This window comes from Microtus oregoni, unplaced genomic scaffold (assembly GCF_018167655.1).
Source record: "Microtus oregoni isolate MIOR12 unplaced genomic scaffold, Mior012 000007F_ref0000211, whole genome shotgun sequence".
Taxonomy (NCBI): domain Eukaryota; kingdom Metazoa; phylum Chordata; class Mammalia; order Rodentia; family Cricetidae; genus Microtus; species Microtus oregoni.
This window is the reverse complement of record NW_024543066.1, coordinates 14,420,514-14,439,026: the sequence shown is the minus strand read 5'-3', so window position 1 is coordinate 14,439,026 and position 18,513 is coordinate 14,420,514. Positions and strand designations below refer to the sequence as shown.

Here is an 18,513-nt window from a genome sequence, read left to right as displayed (position 1 = left end):
TTTGCTTTGGTCTAGTATCTTTTCACTATGTTCTCTTCCCTACTTTTTGAACAGAGGTGCATATCTTTTCACATTTTAGGTTGAAAGTGTTTAAAATGGCTTTTGTTTTTTTTTAAGTTTTCAGCAGATTACAATTAAAAGATTATATGAACATCCTCAGAGTAGACATTCAACGTTTAGTTCAAACATTGTTGAGACTGTGGTATACAATGGGAAAATTTGAAGCTGCATAAAAAGAAATTTGCATTACGATATTGCTACAAATTTATAGGGTACAGGGATGAAAGGTGGAAGCTTGAATGTAACCAGCCACGATAAAATCCCAGGGTGTGGTGTTACTAGGAAGTGTGGCTTTGTTGGAGAATTGTGCCCTTGTTTTTGGATGTGTGTCACTGTGGAGTTGATATTTGAGGTGGCATACGGACTCAAGCCATGTGCAGTGTACTACACTACTTACCATTATATGTAGGATGAAAATTTACATCCTCATCCACTCTCAGCTCCTTCATCAGCACCATGTCTTCATGCATGCCACCACGGTTAGGCAGGATGATCCTTGACTAAACCTCTGAAGTTTTACTTAGCGATCTAGCTAAATATTTTCCTTTGTAAGTGGTCAATGTGTACTCCACAGAAACAGAAACTCTAACAACATTCTGTGTGCTAATAAACACCAGCTTTTGTGTGGTTTTGTTACACAAAAGTTTGTACCTAACAGAGGCTAAACCCATTCTGTATGAGAGGACCATGGCAGTTTTGGAGGGAATGCACAGGAGGAATTGCCACCTACCCTGTCATCCACTTGTAGTTACTTAAATGTAGTGTAAGGACTCCTGTGTAGTACATAATACTTATCCATCCCTGTGTATGGGTGACATGAAAAGTAGAGAAATGCATAAGAAAGAGGCACTTGCCTTTTGTGAATATTGTGACCATGATAATCAGGCAGGGGGTCATATAGCAAAGTTTAATAATGAATTGGGTTTATATAAGTGGGCCTTAAGTTGAAAGAGATGATTTATATAAAAGACCCTGATGTTAGATATGAGAAAGGGGCTGTTGCTTGGTCGGGAAGGCAGGGAATGACTAGGAAGACCTGAAATATACACATATATGTTTATGTGAGACAATGTCTATACACAATATGATACTAAATAAGTCATGAGCCAACACTATGTGGAGGGATTGTGGTTTCAGTTTGTGTACCTCGTAAGCCCTGACACCCAGTTGAATGTGTTCATGAATTTCTCTCTGTGTTTGTGTGTGGTTTTGACTTCTGGGGGAGATGCATAACAGGTGCCATGTGAGACTGGACTTTTGTCATTTAGAAAAATATATTTATTAGTATAACAGAATTAAAACACAATGGAAGGGAACATCTTGGAGGCCAAAGCAACTGGGCCCCTTGTACTATCACATCATCTCTTTCTTTGAAGCTTACACAAGGATTCAGAGTTCACTCTGGAATGGGCATGCCACAGAACAACAGTTCACCGAGTACATGGGAAATTCGCTTCCTCATCCGTTTCCAGCACTTGAATGGCCTGGATGCAGAGGTTGTGGATCCACTCTGAGACTCGTCGTTGGGCATATTTGTTTCCAGGGATGGTTCCTCCGTCGAGAAGTCCACGTTCAGAAACAACTTGGGTATTCCATCCAAGGTTGATTCAGATAAGGAGAGATCACAAGGCGAGCGGTCCACAGAATTCATGTTGTCTCCAATGTCCCAAGTAGCACACTTGATAACATTTGCCATCAGGAAACCCTTTTCTGATACTATGAAGTCTGAACAAGATTTCAGCTCCAAGCAGGAGTATATGTTGAGCTTGAGAAGACATTGGCATCTCCTTAGTCTTCCTTCTACATATTCTTCTTTAGATTGTCTCTTTCCAGCTTCTCTAATTGTTGGAAGGGCTGGTTCACTCGCTCTCCTCTTCAATGAGAATAGAGGGTGATTCGTATTTATGTGGCTTCCCTTTAAACATGGATGCTCAGTTTGCTGGAAACTGTTCTCACACCTCAATTTGTGTTTTAGAATATTAAAAGTTGCTGTTACTTCATTTGGTTGCCTGTATCTTAGTGATGAAAAACTATCTTCCAAGTTATAACCCATGGTGCACATAGTCTCTACAAGCCTTGGAAGGATTTCTTTAGTTGTAGGTGTTGTATGTTTTTGTATGGGGCCCAGCCATGGTCTTTTCACAAGTTGAAATATTGTTATTCTCCTGTTGGTGGGAACCGTGAGTAATTGTGCAATGATGATGTGACAGGGTTTTGACAAGTGGTCGAAGATGGGATACTTAGTGTTGGTGATGAGCCTGTGCATACCAACTAATGTTTTTCCTGTGTATGGATATTGTCCTGTGACCATTACATATAGGACGACTCCCAAGCTCCACATGTCAACAGCCAGCCCATCATAAGGTTTCCTTGCCAAGATCTCTGGAGCCATATACAGCAAAGAACCACAGACTTTCTTCAATATCTGCCCATTTGCAAGATGAATTGACAAACCGAAATCACAAAGCTTGACGTTGTCATCACCGTCAATAAGGATATTCTTCAATTTAATATCACGATGTGCAATGCTTCTTTGGTGGAGAAAGTGCACCACTGATACGACCTGTTGAAAGATGGGTCTAGCCTCCTGCTCCTTTAAACATCCAACCTCACTGAGGAATATCTGTAGATCCTTTCCAGTCACATACTCCGTGATTATATAAGTCCTTGACTGTGTGTCAATGACGTGAAAAAAATGAATGATGTTCCTGTGTTCCAAAGTCTGAAGGATCTTTACTTCAGAGTTCATCTCACCCACACTATTGCTTTTTTTACTAAGGATCTTGACAGCAACCTGTGTTTTTGTGGGAATGTGGCAGGCAAGCTTCACCTCCCCGAAAGAACCTACACCTAGAGGTGTTAAGATCTTGAAATCTTTGTCAAGGATGTCTTCGTCCCAGGGGCTGGCCATGATGTGTTGTCCCAAATCACCTACTTTTCTTGTTGGCATGCAATGCTAGAAAAAAAATTGAATCAACGTCAAGATGCAGGTCTGGCACTATGAATCCGCAGTCATCAAATCTTAGTTTCGGTTTCTCAGGAAATTCGGGATCAACCTACCCCTGGACCCAGCAATACCACTCCTGGGAATATACCCAAGAGATGCCCGATCATATGACAAGAGCATTTGTTCAACTATGTTCATAGCAGTAATATTTGTAATAGCCAGAACCTGGAAACAACCTAGATGCCCTTCAATGGAAGAATGGATGAAGAAAGTGTGGAATATCTACACACTAGAGTACTACTCTGCGGTAAAAAACAATGACTTCTCGAATTTTGCATGCAAATGGATGGAAATAGAAAACACTATTCTGAGTGAGGTAACCCAGACCCAAAACGATGAATATGGGATGTACTCACTCATAATTGGTTTCTAGCCATAAACAAGGGTCACGGAGTCTACAATTGGTGATCCCAAAGAAGCTAAGTAAGAAGGTGAACCAAAGGAAAAACATATAGTTGTCCTCTTGGCTATGGGAAGTAGACAACATGGCAGGGGAGAAAATTGAGATCTTGGGGGTGGGGTGGGATGGGGGTAAGTGGAGATGGGGAGAGTTAAGGGAGAAGGGGAGAATGGGGGGGAACTTGGGGAAAAAGGAGGATTGGGATAAAGGAAGTTTGGATAGGGGAGCATGGAAGCATAATACTTATTTAAGGGAGCCACCTTAGAGTTGGCAAGAGACTTGAACCTAGAGTGGCTCCCAGATGCCCAAGCCAAGGTCCCCAGTTAGTTCCCTGGGCAGCTGAGGATAGGGAACCTGAAATGACCCTATCCTATAGCAATACTGAAGATTTCCCACACAAAACTAATGATGCACTCCAAGGACATAGAAAGCAGTAGACAAGGAATCACAGAAAATATCAAAGAGGGAATCTCGGATGTGTCCATGCAAATACAAATACTTACATCAGAGAAATAATGATTTGATTATTTTCAACAATAAACCAAAATGAAAATCTTTGGCCAATCTTATCAAGTGATGAGATACAAATTAAATTAAAGGTAAATAGGGATAATGTTCTATGCAAATTACTATCCATAGAATACCTTCTGGATACTCCAAAAATTAAAACCTAAGGAATTTGAAAGAATGAAAGGAATTCCTAGATTTGTGTGAACGTTGAAATATGATAAAAGAAAAACCATGAAATAAATGAGACATACGTAGAAAGTGTGGCTATTGAGAAAAACATACAAAGCCATGGTGCTGGAAATATCATGTTATAAAGCTAGGTTTTTCTGTGACTGATGTCATTTCAGGATAAATTCTCTATCCGGCAGTGACTCACTTCCTATAAAGTTTTGCCTCGCCGGGCGGTGGTGGCGCACGCCTTTAATCCCAGCACTCGGGAGGCAGAGGCAGGCGGATCTCTGTGAGTTCGAGACCAGCCTGGTCTACAAGAGCTAGTTCCAGGACAGGCTTCAAAACCACAGAGAAACCCTGTCTCAAAAAACCAAAAAAAAAAAAAAAAAAGTTTTGCCTCTATGACTTTCAAAGATTTCCAATCAGCACTGGGTAATTGTCACGAAGGGCTCAAAAACCTGTGATCCTGCTAAAAAAAACCACTGTGATATGTGAATGAGACAGGTCCCAACAGTATTGGGCATTTGAGCACCAGTTTTGGGACCAGTTAGTTAATTTCATGTGGCAGAGCCTTGGTGACTTATTAGTCAGAATTCTCTAAACAACAGAGCACCTTACACAACAGTACAATCAACCTCTCTCCCCCTTGGAATTTATGGGAATTACTTACAGGCTGCTGTCCAGGTAATCCGACAATGGCTGGCAAAGAACTGAAACTTTAAAAATTTCAGGAGTTGCTCAGTCCAGAGTACTTTCTCTCATGGCTGGTCTTCAGAATCTACTGGAATCCCAAAGAAGTTGGCTCTTATTCTCAGGAAGGAACAAAGATGCGAACAAGGTGAGGGCCAGAGACAAATGAGACAAAGTCTCCTCTTAGGTGTTTATATAGTCTTCCAGCACAAGGCATGGCCAAAATTAAAGGTGTGTCTTCTGGCGTCATGAACTGGATTAAAGGCCTGTGTCTTCCCACCAAATTCAATCATCAAAGGAGTGTTTTCCCTCCTTGAGATTGAGAACAAACCAATCAAAAATGATCCTTTACAGGTGTGCCCTCCATTTTTGGCTTGTAGTTCATTCCAGTTGTAGTCATGTTGGCAACCAAAAATATCTCTCACAATGGCAGAAATCCCTCCATTTCATTGACCTTGAGATTAAGGAGCTGAGCCTTCATCATTTGCTGTCTGTGCTTTCTGATTTAATTTGAAAATGTTAGTTGTCATCCCACCACTGAGGCCTTTAGAAAACTGCAGTGTGTCACACAGCGTATTCTTCTGCCCACTCAGGTTTACAATGCAATTACTCATTAGACTTTATTTTTTCTTTTTATTACATTCTTCTAATACTTTTATATTTGGCTCTTTGGATTTTAGGCTCTATGTTTCCTTTTACTTTTTGGCTTTTGTAAGAGAATTTATGTGTGTAACAGCCCTGGTTTTCCTGGAACTCTGTCTAAACCAGTTTAGCCTTGAACTCACAATCAGATGTGGATAATTCTGCCTGAAGGATGTTGGGATTAAAGGTGAGAATCACCACCATTTGACAGTTTATGGTTTCTTATGGATGATAAATACCAGATCAGATCTGGGGTTCATCTCAGATATCACACAGAAAATGGGATCCTATTTTTGACAGGGCTTTGGGGTGAGGATTATGAAAGTTTCCTTGTGAATTCCAATGCAGCCAGCCACCTCTCTTCCCTTGAGGTCTTCCTCTCTAAGGTTTGCCAGGCTCTACATTTAGGCTTGTAGCTGGAGATAGCACCAGTATCACACACTCACCCCCACCCCAAACCCCACCAGGTGAGCCTCCCAGGAGAGCTGGCAGTGCTAACTGCAATCACAGCACCTCCAAGTTACAAGCTCCAGGTAGATAAAAGACTGTCCTATTTAGGGATGACATCTGCTTCTGCAGAACCAGCTGTTGGAGTAGTTGTTAGTGTGTGTGGACTGAAAGCATTGGATCTTTAAAACTGGAAGACAATTCTTTTTATTTATTTATTTATTAAAGATTTCTGCCTCTGCCCTACCACAGGCTCCCATTTTCTTCCCCCTCCCCCGATCAAGTTCCCCTCCCTTGTCAGCCCAAGAGAAATCAGGTTTCCCTGCCCTGTGGTAAGTCCAAGGACCACCCACCTTGATCAAGGTCTAGTAAGGTGAGCATCCAAACTCCCTAGACTCCAACAAAGCCAATAGGTGCAGTAGGATCAAAAACCCATTGCCATTGTTCTTGAGTTCTCAGTAGTCCTTATTGTCTGCTATGTTCAGCTAGTCCAGTTTTATCCCAGGCTTATTCAGACCCAGGCCTGCTTGGTCATGAAGAATGTATTTAGGTTTTGGCCTTTTCTAGAGTCTGCCTAACTCTAAATTGTGGAGTTTGGAATTGATCCTTATGGCAGACAAAATATAAAATATAAAAAAATAAGAAAAAAAGAAAACCACTGGTATAGTCAAGCTATTGTAAGTAGTGACTTTAAGCAGGATTTATAGTGAAAAAGGGCAAACTGAGTATTTAAAAAATGAAAGATGTAGAAAATCCAAGGCTAAAAGGAGCACCAGGAAGTGGAATGGAGTTAAATCTTGTGTTAAAGGAAAAAACACTTAGAACTGTAATGAAGGGAGTGGTGACCTCAGGGCAAGATCAACACAGTTAAATTAACAACTAGTGAAAAGGAATTAAAGAAAAGCTTAGAGTCTGCTGCTGTGGTACATGCCTTTAATCCCAACTCTAGTAGGCTATATGCTGATGGATCCCTGAGGTTAGGCAAGCACAGTATTTACAGCAAATTCCTGAGGAGACAAGCAAAGTTAGTGAATGAAACAAAGAGAAACTGAAAATTGGTGAAGGTGTAATTAAACCAGGGACCATGATCCAGCTAGTAAAAGAACCTGCCAGCCTTAGCTACATGGTTCTGACATTAAAGTCAAAAGTAGAAGGATCTCGCCTTGACATAAGGAAAGCGGTTGAGGCCAGGCATTTGTCAAGAGTGACCCTCAATGGAAGCCTATAGAGAAATTGAGTGAAGGTGTGATCTTGAATTCTTTATTGCCTAGAGTACACCAAGATTTTGTGGAATGCCAGAACCATTGGTTTTCTGCCAAGGGTAGCTGCTTCTCTCGTGTAGGAACAGCCTAATTGAAAATAGTATGTTGACAGTTAAAGCACTAGGGATAAATTCTGGTTCCACAATTAGGGCCCCGATCCGCAAGACTCTCAATCAAATTCAGGGGTTATAATTTAGTTTTTGCAGGTTTTCTTGCTCTCAGTCCAGAGCCAGTAGCTCTCACTATCTCAGATCAGCTATTTCTGTGGGTATCACTATCATGGTTTTGATCCCTATGCTCATTCTCTCTTTATTTCCCCCATTCCTTAAATTGTGGTAATTTTTTTTTATATTTTGTGCTTTATAAATAATACAATTCAAAATTTCCACTTCCTCCCCTCCTCCCATTTCATTTAAGCTCCCCCAATCTTGCTACCCCTCTCCCCCTCCAGTCCTAAGAGAGGTCAGGGTACCACCCTGCCCTGTGGGAAATCCAAGTACCTCTGCCCTCCATTCAGGCTTAGGAAGGTGTGCATCCAAATAGACTAGGATCTCAAAAAGCCAGTACGCGAAGTAGAGACAAATCCCAGTGCCATTATCATTGGCTTCATCGTGTCTGCCCAGGAGAGGGGAGCATGGCTACTGAGCTCACTTTCTCTTCCTCCCAGTATTCTGTTCTGTTTACTCCACCCACCAATGTTCTAAGCTACAAAATGGGCCAAGGCACTTTCTTTATTAGCCAATGACCTTCCTCCATCATTTCCCATTTTCTGTTTAAACTAAAAGTAAGGGAGGCTTTAACTTTAACATAGCAAAATTAATTTAACAAAGTAGTTATCAAGTAAAAAATACAATATTTACATCTATTTTATCTTTTCATAACTAAGGAAACATATAACTTTAACTATCTCTTCTTCAACTCCATCAAAGACACAAGACAGATACAATATTACTCAAGCAAACAAAAATAAGCAACTTCCAAACTCTAGAATTAACAGAGACATCTCGCTGCCTGGACAGTCACCCAAAGTTCTTTTGTACCTCTGGGGCATCCATCTTCGGCCTTCAGGCCCATAGAATCCAGAGACATTTCCATGAAGCAGGAAATTTCAAAGGCAGATCAGTCACTATCTGCTGTGTCCTGCAGAATGTCTTGCATACTCCTTCATGTATCAGAACCCTGTAAGATCATCTCACCTTTAAGCAAGTTCAGTAGTCCACTCTCTGCGGGTTGTCTGTGTCCAGTTTATGCAATAGTCCAGACAATAGCAGTTTCTTGCCCAAATGGCTATCAAACTCGATAAGGAGCTTCTTCGATGCCCATCTTCCTTTGGTAGTAGATTGGTGATGCCAGGAGCAGATGTCTCATTGTCTTGAAATGCCCTAAGTTATTAAAACATTAAATATCCTGTTCTGTAGTCTTAGAAAGATATGAAAAATGTCTATCTAAAATATATCTATGTCCATCTAGAAAATCTAACTAACATAACTACAAACTTGATTATTATTAAATATTATCCATCATCAACCTATATACATTACATTTTACATGAACTACCTAATCAGAAGACCTTAATCAATATCAGGAATACATACACATGTAACAAGATTGACCTTAAATTTATATTAATAAAGTCAAATCCATACCAATGCAAATTATTCATATCTCTAGCATATCCCTTTTTAATAGTAAAAGAACATTGATAAACAATATTTGGGAACATGGGCACAGTTTTTGCTCTCCAAACTGCTTCCTACTGAATAGGCTGCTTTTATGTAGGTCTTTCATGGTATAACCTGTGTGCTAGATTCATCTCAGTCAGCAGTTGAGTGAAGTGATTTTTTTGAAGGTGTTCAGAGCAACCCTTCTCTGTATATCATTGACTTGGAATAACTCTGTAGACCAGGCTGTCCTTCAACTCTCAGAGATCCATCTGTCTCTGCCACCCTGGCTTTGAGATTAAAGGCGTGTGCTACCACACCTGGAAGTCACAGAGGTCAATCTCCCTCTGCCCCCCAAGTGTTGGGATTGAAGGTGTGTACTACCACACCCAACTACTCTCTTTCTTCCTTTTTTTTGTTTTTTAATTTAAGAACTTTTACTGTTAGCCTGCATATGTTTTTAACACACTGTAAATTATTTAAAGGTTTTCTTTGTCTTTGAATCCCTTTTCACTGTATATTTCTCTTTTTCTGACTACACAAGCCTTTAAATTACTGAGCAATATGGGTAGGATTAAAGCCGTGGCTTTGCCGGCTACATCCCGCCCATTCCTTAGCTTTCCAGCCTCATGGCAGAGGTTACAGCTGTAGCCATGTTTATTGCCAGAACTCTATGGCGTTTCAAGGTCCCTGCCAGCAAGCAAGCTGCCACAGTGTGCTTAACCACAAAGACTGCCTGCCTGAAAGAGTCAGCGTTTGTTCAGGATGGCCCAGAAAGCTGGAATTTACAATGGCTCAGCTTTTTTTCCTGCTATGGCTGAAAACCAAAGAGCATGTGTTCAGCTTTTCATCAACACGATTTAAGTGTTTCATGGCAGGACCTCTTAAAAGAGCCGCAAGGTTTTGCAGCTAAAGTTGAGTCAGGTAGCCTCTCTACGATGAGAGTGCTTGCTTGCCTCTAGCAAGCAGAGCAGACCCAAGAAATTGCTGCTACCATGTCAGGCGCCATTCTGTAGTGGGAGCTGCGGGCCCCTTCCTTACACACAGCTCCTGGCCGACTGGCTAGCTTATGCCACAAATAACAACACACAAACTGTATTCTTTTAAACACTGCCTGGCCCATTATATCTAGCCTCTTCTAGGCTAATTCTCACATAATTACTTAGCCCATTTCCAATAATCTGCATAGCACCTCTTGGTGCGCTTACCGGGAAAGATTCAGCATATCTGACCTGGTGGCTGGCTGCATCGCGTCTGGCTCTGAGAGGAGCTGCCCTGCATCTGGGGTCAGTCAGTTGACTTGTTGCTTTTAAAATGTAGCCCTCTCATCTCCAGCACAATGACTGCCTGCACAGTGCCATGTTCTCCCCAATTTTAACAATGACCTGAACTTCTGAAGTTGTAAGCGAGTCACCTGAATTAAATGCTTCTTTCATAAGGAATACCGAGCTAGGCAGTGGTGGCACACACCTTTAATCCCTGCACTTGGCAGTGGAGGAGTGGTGTAAAGACAGGCAGAACTCTGTGAGTTCAAGGCCAGCCTGGACTACAGAGAGAGTACCAGGACAGTCTTCAAAGCTACACAGAGAAACCCTGTCTGAAAAAAACCAAACCAAACCAACCAAACGAAAAGAGTTGCCATGGTAGCCAGGAGGTGGTGGTGTTCACCTTTAGTCCCAGCACTTAGGTGGCACAGGCAGGCAGATCTCTGTAAGTTTGAGGCCATCATGGTCCACAGATTGAGTTTCAGGACAGTCAGGACTGTTCCACAGAAAAACCTGTTCTTGGGGAAAAAGAAAGTAGTTGCCATGGTCATTGTGCCTCTTCACAGCAATAAAAACCCCAAGACAATAGGTATACATCCAATTTCCTCTGCTAGTCTCCTAGTACACAACACACAAACAGAAGCAAATGGAACTTCAGTGATAGCAAGTTACTCATAGATACAGCCCTTGTTTAGCATAGAGAAGGCTTTTGGTCGAATCTCTAAAGTTGCAAAAATAAATAAGTAAATAAAATAAATATAATTTAGAGTCCAGCAAGATGGCCCAGTGAGTAACAGTTCTGGTCACCAAGTTTGATAGCTTGATTTCAATCTTGAAAGTAAACATAGTGGACAGAACTGATTCTTGCAAGTTCTTCTCCACACACATACCATGGATCATGTACCCCCTCCCCAGAAATAAATAAAGAAATTAAATTCTTTAAAAAAAATTCTGGTTTATCTCTCCCATTTGCAACTAGATAAGAATATTCTGCCCCTATACAAGATTTTGTATAACAGTTTAGTTATAAAAACTACACAATGTTAGTTATTTACATCAAAAATTGAAATGACAAGAACAAAGAACAACATGGGCTCCAAAACTACTAAGGGAAGAGACAGTCAACACATCATTATACCTGACAGGTTCCATACTGCAACGCTTACAAGGTTGCACCAAGAAAACTCAGTAACTATGGTCCAATAGTCACTGTGGAAACAGCAACCAAGACCATCACCAAGCCAGCCTTTTCTCTCCAAAAGCCAAGCTGTTGAGTGTTGGCTCACGCCTGTAATCCCAGAACTTGGCTGAGTGAGGCATGAGGCATATCATGAGTCTGAGGACCACAGTGGGACATTATATCTCAATAAAGCAAAGTGACCCAAGTGTCTTCTGCTTCAGCACTCCTGCATGAGGCTGACCTGGCTGGGATGTGGTGGCGTTCTGAGCAATCTCAGGAGCAGGGTGTGAACATCGGTACTGTAAGCTGCGCTTGGTCTGGATATCATCGAGAATCTGCTGCACTTCCTCATCTTCAAAACACCCTTCCAGACTTGGAATCAGAGCTTTGGACTCCTCAGCAGTCTCTAGGCAAAGATTAGCTGAACAGGCCAACTCAAACTTATGTAGCTTTTTCTGGAGAAGCAAGCTACGAACACTGGCAATGGTCTCTCTATTTTTGAAATGACTGAAGCGGGCTGTATAGTTCAGGGTTTTCATGCAAACCTCTGAAAGCTCCTGCTCATCTTCTGCGCTCTCATTCTGCAGCTTTCGATGCTCCAGAAGCATGTGAACTTCAGAGTTCAGGACTGTCTCCACTGTCTCAAACTCTTTCGAAAAGAAGAGGTGAGTGGCATCTTCTTCAAGGTCTGCAACCCGAGGATCACTGCCACTGGCCGCCATTGTTTTAGAATGTACCTTCAAACTCCCCCTTGGAATTTATGGGAATCACTTACAGGCTGCTGTCCAGGTAATCTGACAATGGCTGGCTATGAACTGAAACTTCAAAAATTTCAGGAGTTGCTCAGTCCACAGTGCTTTCTCTCTTGGCTGGTCTTCAGTATCTACTGGAATCCCAAAGAAGTTGGCTCTTGTTCCCAGGAAGGAACAGAGATGCGAACAAGGTTCGTTCCCGTTGTAGTAATGTTGGCAAACAAAAACATCTCTCACAATGGCAGAAATCCCTCGATATAATTGAATTGACCTTGAGATTAAGGAGCTTAGCCTTCATCATTTGCTGTCTGTGCTTTCTGGTTTAATTTGAAAATGTTAGTGGTTCATCCCGTCACCCAAGCCTTTAAAAAAACTGCAGTATGTCACACAGTATATTCTTCTGTCCACTCAAGTTTAAAATGCAGTCATAAGACTTTATTTTTTTCTCTTTATTAAATTCTTCTACTACTTTTATTTTCGGCTCTTTGGATTTTAGGCTCTAAGGTGCTTTTTAATTTTTGGATTTTGTAGGAGGCTTTATGTGTATAAAGGCCCTGGTTGTCCTGGAACTCCGTGTGTATACCAGGTTAGGCTTGAACTCACAATAAGATGTGGATGATTCTGCCTGAAGGATGTTGGGATTAAAGGTGAGAATCAGAACCATTTGACAGTTTCTGGGTTCTTATGGATGATAAATATCAGATCAGCCCTGGGGTTTTCTGGGGTGTATCTCAGATACACCCAGAAAATGGGAACCTATTTTTGACAGGGCTTTGGGGTGAGGATTATGAAAGTTTCCTTGTGAATTCCAGGCAACCAGCCACCTCTCTTCCCTTATGGTCTTCCTTTCTAAGGTTTGCCAGGCTCTGCCTTTAGGCTTGTAGCTGGAGACAGCATCAATGTCCCAACCCTCACCCCTGCCCCCAAACCCCACCAGGTGAGCCTCCCAGGAGAGCTGGCAGTGCTTACTGCAATCACAGCACCTCCAAGTTACAAGCTCCAGGTAGATAAAAGACTGTCCTATTTAGGGATGACATCTGCTTCGGCAGAACCAGTTTGTGGAGAAGTTGTTGGTGTATGTGAACTGAAAGCTTTGGATCTTGTAAAAGTTTAAGACAATTCTGAAGCCATTTCTGACAATTCTGAACCTTCTAAGCCTTCCTGCCACAGTGCTCCCCCTCGTTCCCTGGGAAGCAAGGACCTAAGAGCCATATATGCACATATGTTTCCAGAAATTGGGGCAAGATAACCTTTAAGACATTGACTCGGTTCCTGAACAATTACCCATACACGTATGTTTTTATTCAACCCTGGGAAATGGGGTCAAAATGACCTCTTACCTCATCTGATCTGGCAAGAGTTCTCCAGCCAATTATTGGTAACAACCCTTTCAAATAAGCAAATCATAATAGCCAAAGAACAAGCCACATTGCTTCTGTGGCCTTCTCCATTAATTGTAGCCTGTACCAGCTATTCGAGGTCTCTCGGCTTCTCGAATGCTGAGGGACACTGTCATGACAAAATTAATAAAATTCTCATGCGTTTTCATCAGTTGTGGTGTGAGGGGTAGTCTCTGGGGCGACTCCTCTTCAGTGTTTGGATTCTAGGGTCAAACAATCTAAGCCTTGATGGCATCAGAGTTGGTCAGCCTGCTTGGGCCTCCAACAGTCATGCAGGGCTTCAGAAAGTTTCTTTGTTTCACATTCATTTCCGTTTTCACTTTGAATATTGTCTAAGTGTTTATCCATTTTTAGTTGGTTTACTGTTTTTTATATCTAGGTATTGAGTTTTATATATTGAGAATATTCTCCCACTATTGGATATGGAGTTATTGAAAATGTTGTCCTGATATATAGGCAGCCTCTTTTTCTGAATGGTGTTGTGCCTCTTATGGACTAGTATCTGAAATTATTCATAATGCCTCTTTGTATTTTCACCACAAGAAACCAATCTATCTTCTTTTCTCAGACCCAGCAGAGGTTTTATTGGTTTATTTTCTTTATTCTCACCTTCTACACCAGAAAGGAGCCCTGGTTATTTTATCATGTCTGTGATCAAGCCTCAGTTAAGAATCAATTTTAGTCAGGTGCTGGTGGCACACACCTTTAATCCCAGCACTCAGGAGGCAGAGGCAGGAGGTACTTTGTTAGGGCCAGGCAACTCTAGTCAACATGAATTAATTATTGGCAGACTATAAAGATACAGCAAAACCCTGTCTCAAAAAACAAACATCCAGCAAACAAACAGTCAAAAGAATCAGTTCTAGAAAGGAAAGGTTTTTCAGCACTCAGATTTTCAATGACATAGAAATATATGGGGCTCAAAGTATCTTGTTATTATAGAGCTGGGTTATTTGTGCCTGGTGACATTACGTGCATGTTTATGGATATTTGTACTGAGCATGCCAGAGAACTACAAAGGTGTTCATACGTGTGTGTGTGTGTGTGTGTGTGTGCGCAAATGTAAGTGCATGTTGTGTGTGTGTGTCTATGGAGTTCTCTACTTTCCAAGACCTTACCTGTTTATCAGGTTATCATTTGTGGTATTTTGAAGTATTTGCCTGCTATACTCTAATAGGAAATGCATTTGCAGATGTGGATTAGGTGGTTTGGTATAGCCTTGTTAGATGAAGTGTGCCACTGTGGAAGCAGGCCTTGACCTCTCATATATGCACAAGCCATTGTTAGTGTATCAGTTCACTTCCTATCACCGAGAATTCACATGTATGTAGAATGTCTTTCTACACACTACAGTGTTGAATATCATGACAAAGGACTAAACATCTGAGTGTGTAAGCCACCCAATCAAATGATTTCCGTCATTAGAGTTGCAATTATCATGATGTTTCATTGCAGCAACAAAACCATAACTAATATAAAGTTGATACCAAGAACTAGAGTCTTTCTGTGATACTGTGTGATCATGTTTCTGATGAAGGAATATGGACTTTGGTACTGTGGATTAGAAAAACAGTTCAAAGGTTTAAGTGTTCCTAGTTAGGGCATACAATTAAGAGCAAAAAAAGACAGTGGTTCTGATTGGGATTTGAACTGTGTGAGACAGCATTGAAAGGTTTTAGAAGAGAATAAAATTAGTATATTCCCTAGGTAATCTTGTGATATATTCATGAAGAAATATCTGGGTTTTGCCCTTTTCTAAACAGTCTGAGTAAGTATAAAGTGGTGAGCTTGGAATTGATCCTTATGGCAGAGGAAATTTCACAACAAGCAAAAAAAAAAAAAACTAATAGTATAGTCTCTGTCAAGCTGTTGTCGGTAGTCACACGAAGTAGTATTTATAATGAAAAGAGGCAAAATGAGCATTTAAAAAATAAAAAATGTAAGCCGGGCGGTGGTGGCGCACGCCTTTAATCCCAGCACTCGGGAGGCAGAGGCAGGCGGATCTCTGTGAGTTCGAGACCAGCCTGGTCTACAAGAGCTAGTTCCAGGACAGGCTCCAAAACCACAGAGAAACCCTGTCTCGAAAAACCAAAAAAAAAAAAAAAAAAAAAAAAAAAAAAAAAAAAAAAAAATGTAGAAAATTTAAGTTGAGAAGAGCACCAGGAAAGCCGTAGAATGGATTTGAATCTTGTGTTTAAGGAGAAAAACACATTAAAATATAAAATAAAGGGAGTGGTGACATCTGGGCAAGATCAACCTAGTTATTAATAACTAGTGAAAGAGAATTAAAGAAAAGCTTAGATCCAGGTTTTGTGGAACATGCCTTTAATATCACCTCTATTAGGCTATTTGCTGATGGATCCCTGAGATCCACAGAAATTCCTGAAGGGTCAAGCAAAGTTAGTGAAGGAAACAAAGAGAAACAGAAAATTGGTGAAGGTGTAATTAAACCAGGGACCATGATCCAGCTAGTAACAGAACCCGTCCACCTTAGCTACATGGTTCTGACAAAAGTCAAACGTAGAAGAACGGCATTTAATTATCTCGCCTTTCACCTAAGGAAAGAAGTTCAGGCCAGGCATTTGTCAAGAGTGACCCTCAATGGAAGCTTATAGTGAAATTGTGTGAAGGTGTGAAATTGAAGCCTGTATTGCCAGAGTACACCAAGATTTTGTGCATGCCAGAACCATTGATTATCTGCCAAGTGTAGCTGCTTCTCTTGTTGGGAACTAAAGCCCCAGCAAGGAGGAGGTCACCCCAAGAGACACTCTCAGAACAATTGTCAATAGCAAGAGGAATTTTTATTCTGCTGCTGTGGCAGAGATCCCTCAGCCTTGAGAGGAGAAGAAACACTGCTTTGTCTACTAAAGGATCTTTATAGAAAAAAAACAAAAAAAACAAAAAATCAAGGAGGTGTAGTACAGAATCAAAGGGAAAGTCCAGAAATCATTTGTCATCTATTTTGACTAGTTCATTCAACAGCCAGCTAACTCTAATTGATCAATGCTTTGGTGATTACAAGGAGGAACACCTACAGGTCGTCTCACCCCATTTCCAGGTTCTGGGTCTACTGAAGAAAGACTACAAAGGGGATGGAAAGTACTCAAAACTCCAGTGCATATGTCGTTGGTTAGCAGGGTAGTGGTTACCAGGAAGAGGGGTGCAGTAATGCTAAAGTGCCCCAAAGTTTTTCACTCTAGTGTAGCATCAGCCTAAGTTGAAAATAGTATATGTTGACAATTAAAGCACTAGGGTTAAATCCTGGTTCCACTGTCAGTGGCTCAATTCTCACAACACTCCATCACATTCAGGCGTTCTAATTTGGTTTTTTTGCAGGTTCCATTCTACCAATCCAGAGTCAGTGATCTCTCACTATCTCATATTAGCTATTCCTGTGGGTATCAATACCATGGTTTTGATCCCTAGGCTCGTTCTCTCTCTCACTTTTTTTCCATTTTTGAATTGTGGAAAATTGTTTTTGCTTTATAAATAGTATCATTCAAAATTTCCACTCTCTCCCCTTCTCCCATTTCACTCATGCTCCCCCTCTAATGCTTCCCTCTCACCCACCAATCCTAAGAGTGGGCAGGGTAACACCCTACCCTTTGAGAAGTCCAAGGTCCTCCCCCTCCATCCTCTTTTAGTAGTCTAGGATCCCAACAAGCCAGTACATGATGTAGAGACAAGTCCCAGTGCCATTATAATTGGCTTCTCAGTCTGTCCCAATTGTCAGCCACATTCATAGAATCCATTTTGTTCCCATGCTTGTTCAGTCCCAGTCCAGCTGGCTTTGGTGAGCTCCCATTAGATCCGGCACACTGTCTCAGTTGGTGAACCAACCCCTTGCAGTCCTGACTTCCTTGCTCATACTCTCCCTCTTTCTGCTCTTCAACTGAACCTTGGGAGCTCAATCCAGTGCTCCAATGTGGGTCTCCGACTCTATCTCCATCTGTCGCCAGACGAAAGTTCTGTGGTAATATTCAAGATCGTCATCAGTCTGACCATGGGCCAAAGTCAGTTCAGGCACCCTCTCCTCCACTGCCCAGGGTCCTAGCTGCAGACAACCCCGTGGAACTCTGGGAACCCCTCTAAAGCAAAGCCTCTTTCCAACCCCAAGTTGTCTCTGCATTTGTTGCATATTTTGTAAATTTCTCTTTGTTTTTCCTGGTTACTTATATAATATTACTTCCCTTTTCAGATCTTTGACGGATTGAAGATTAGATATTTGTAGTTACTCTCGACATTGTTTAGAGTCCTTGAGATAGAATGTTTAGCAAAACTTTTGTTATATGTTTCTTGCTGATTATTTTTCTTATCTTTATTTTTGTACCTCTTGTTTGTAGTTGTATTTGGTTTAGCTCTGTCTTATTTAGACAAAAGGGAGAGATGTAGGGAAAGGCCAGCAAATAACCTTGCTTGAAGGCCGGGGTCCACTGAAGTTATTTTTTACTTATAAAGATTGCGGGCGTGCTCCCCGCAATCACATCTGCTTTTCTGTTCTCCTCGGGAACCGCGGTATTGTATGTCCTCCCCTCATTAGTGCAATATTTTATAATAATTTCTATCTACCGTTCATTTATACCATAACATTTAATTAAGATATCTTATTCCCTGCTCCCATATCCGTCCTTCCTCCATCTCAACAATCCCACTCCCCTAAAATCTCCCCAATCCTCCTCTTCTCACTACTCTCTCTCCCTCTTCTATCCCCTACAACAAATCCATGCCCATGCTACCAACTTTTGCCTGGCATTCTTCTCTGCTTCCAATTTCAAGAAGGATCTCTATATGTTTTCCTTTGGTTTCACATTATTATTTAATGGAATGAGGGTGAAGAATGGGTGAGGCAGGAAATGAGAAGGGAGTTTGAACAGGAATAGCTATGCAAAATGAAAAAGATCATATTATAAAAACATTTAAAATGGAAAAAAGAAAGTATGTTGCCAGCAATGAGCTGAAAAAAGTTGGATAACTGAAAAGTGTTTAGGCATCAGACTTAAATTTGCAGAGTTTGGAGTAAGCACTGATGTTTTTGGTCGAGCTTTGCTTTGGTCTAGTATCTTCTC

General features: G+C 41.3%; 1 protein-coding gene across 1 annotated transcript; it reads right to left on the bottom strand.

Annotated features, from left to right (window-relative positions):
- Positions 1-11,471: 11,471 nt before the first annotated feature.
- LOC121450655 (DNA-directed RNA polymerase II subunit RPB4-like) lies at positions 11,472-12,017 on the bottom strand. The gene has a single exon (XM_041655820.1). It carries the CDS (start codon positions 12,015-12,017, stop codon positions 11,472-11,474), a length of 546 nt encoding a protein of 181 aa, XP_041511754.1.
- Between the last annotated feature and the right edge of the window lie 6,496 nt (positions 12,018-18,513).

What these genes read in the sequence shown, in the direction of transcription:
- LOC121450655 (XM_041655820.1), bottom strand. Translation starts at nt 12,017, where the DNA reads ATGGCGGCCAGTGGCAGTGATCCTCGGGTTGCAGACCTTGAAGAAGAT.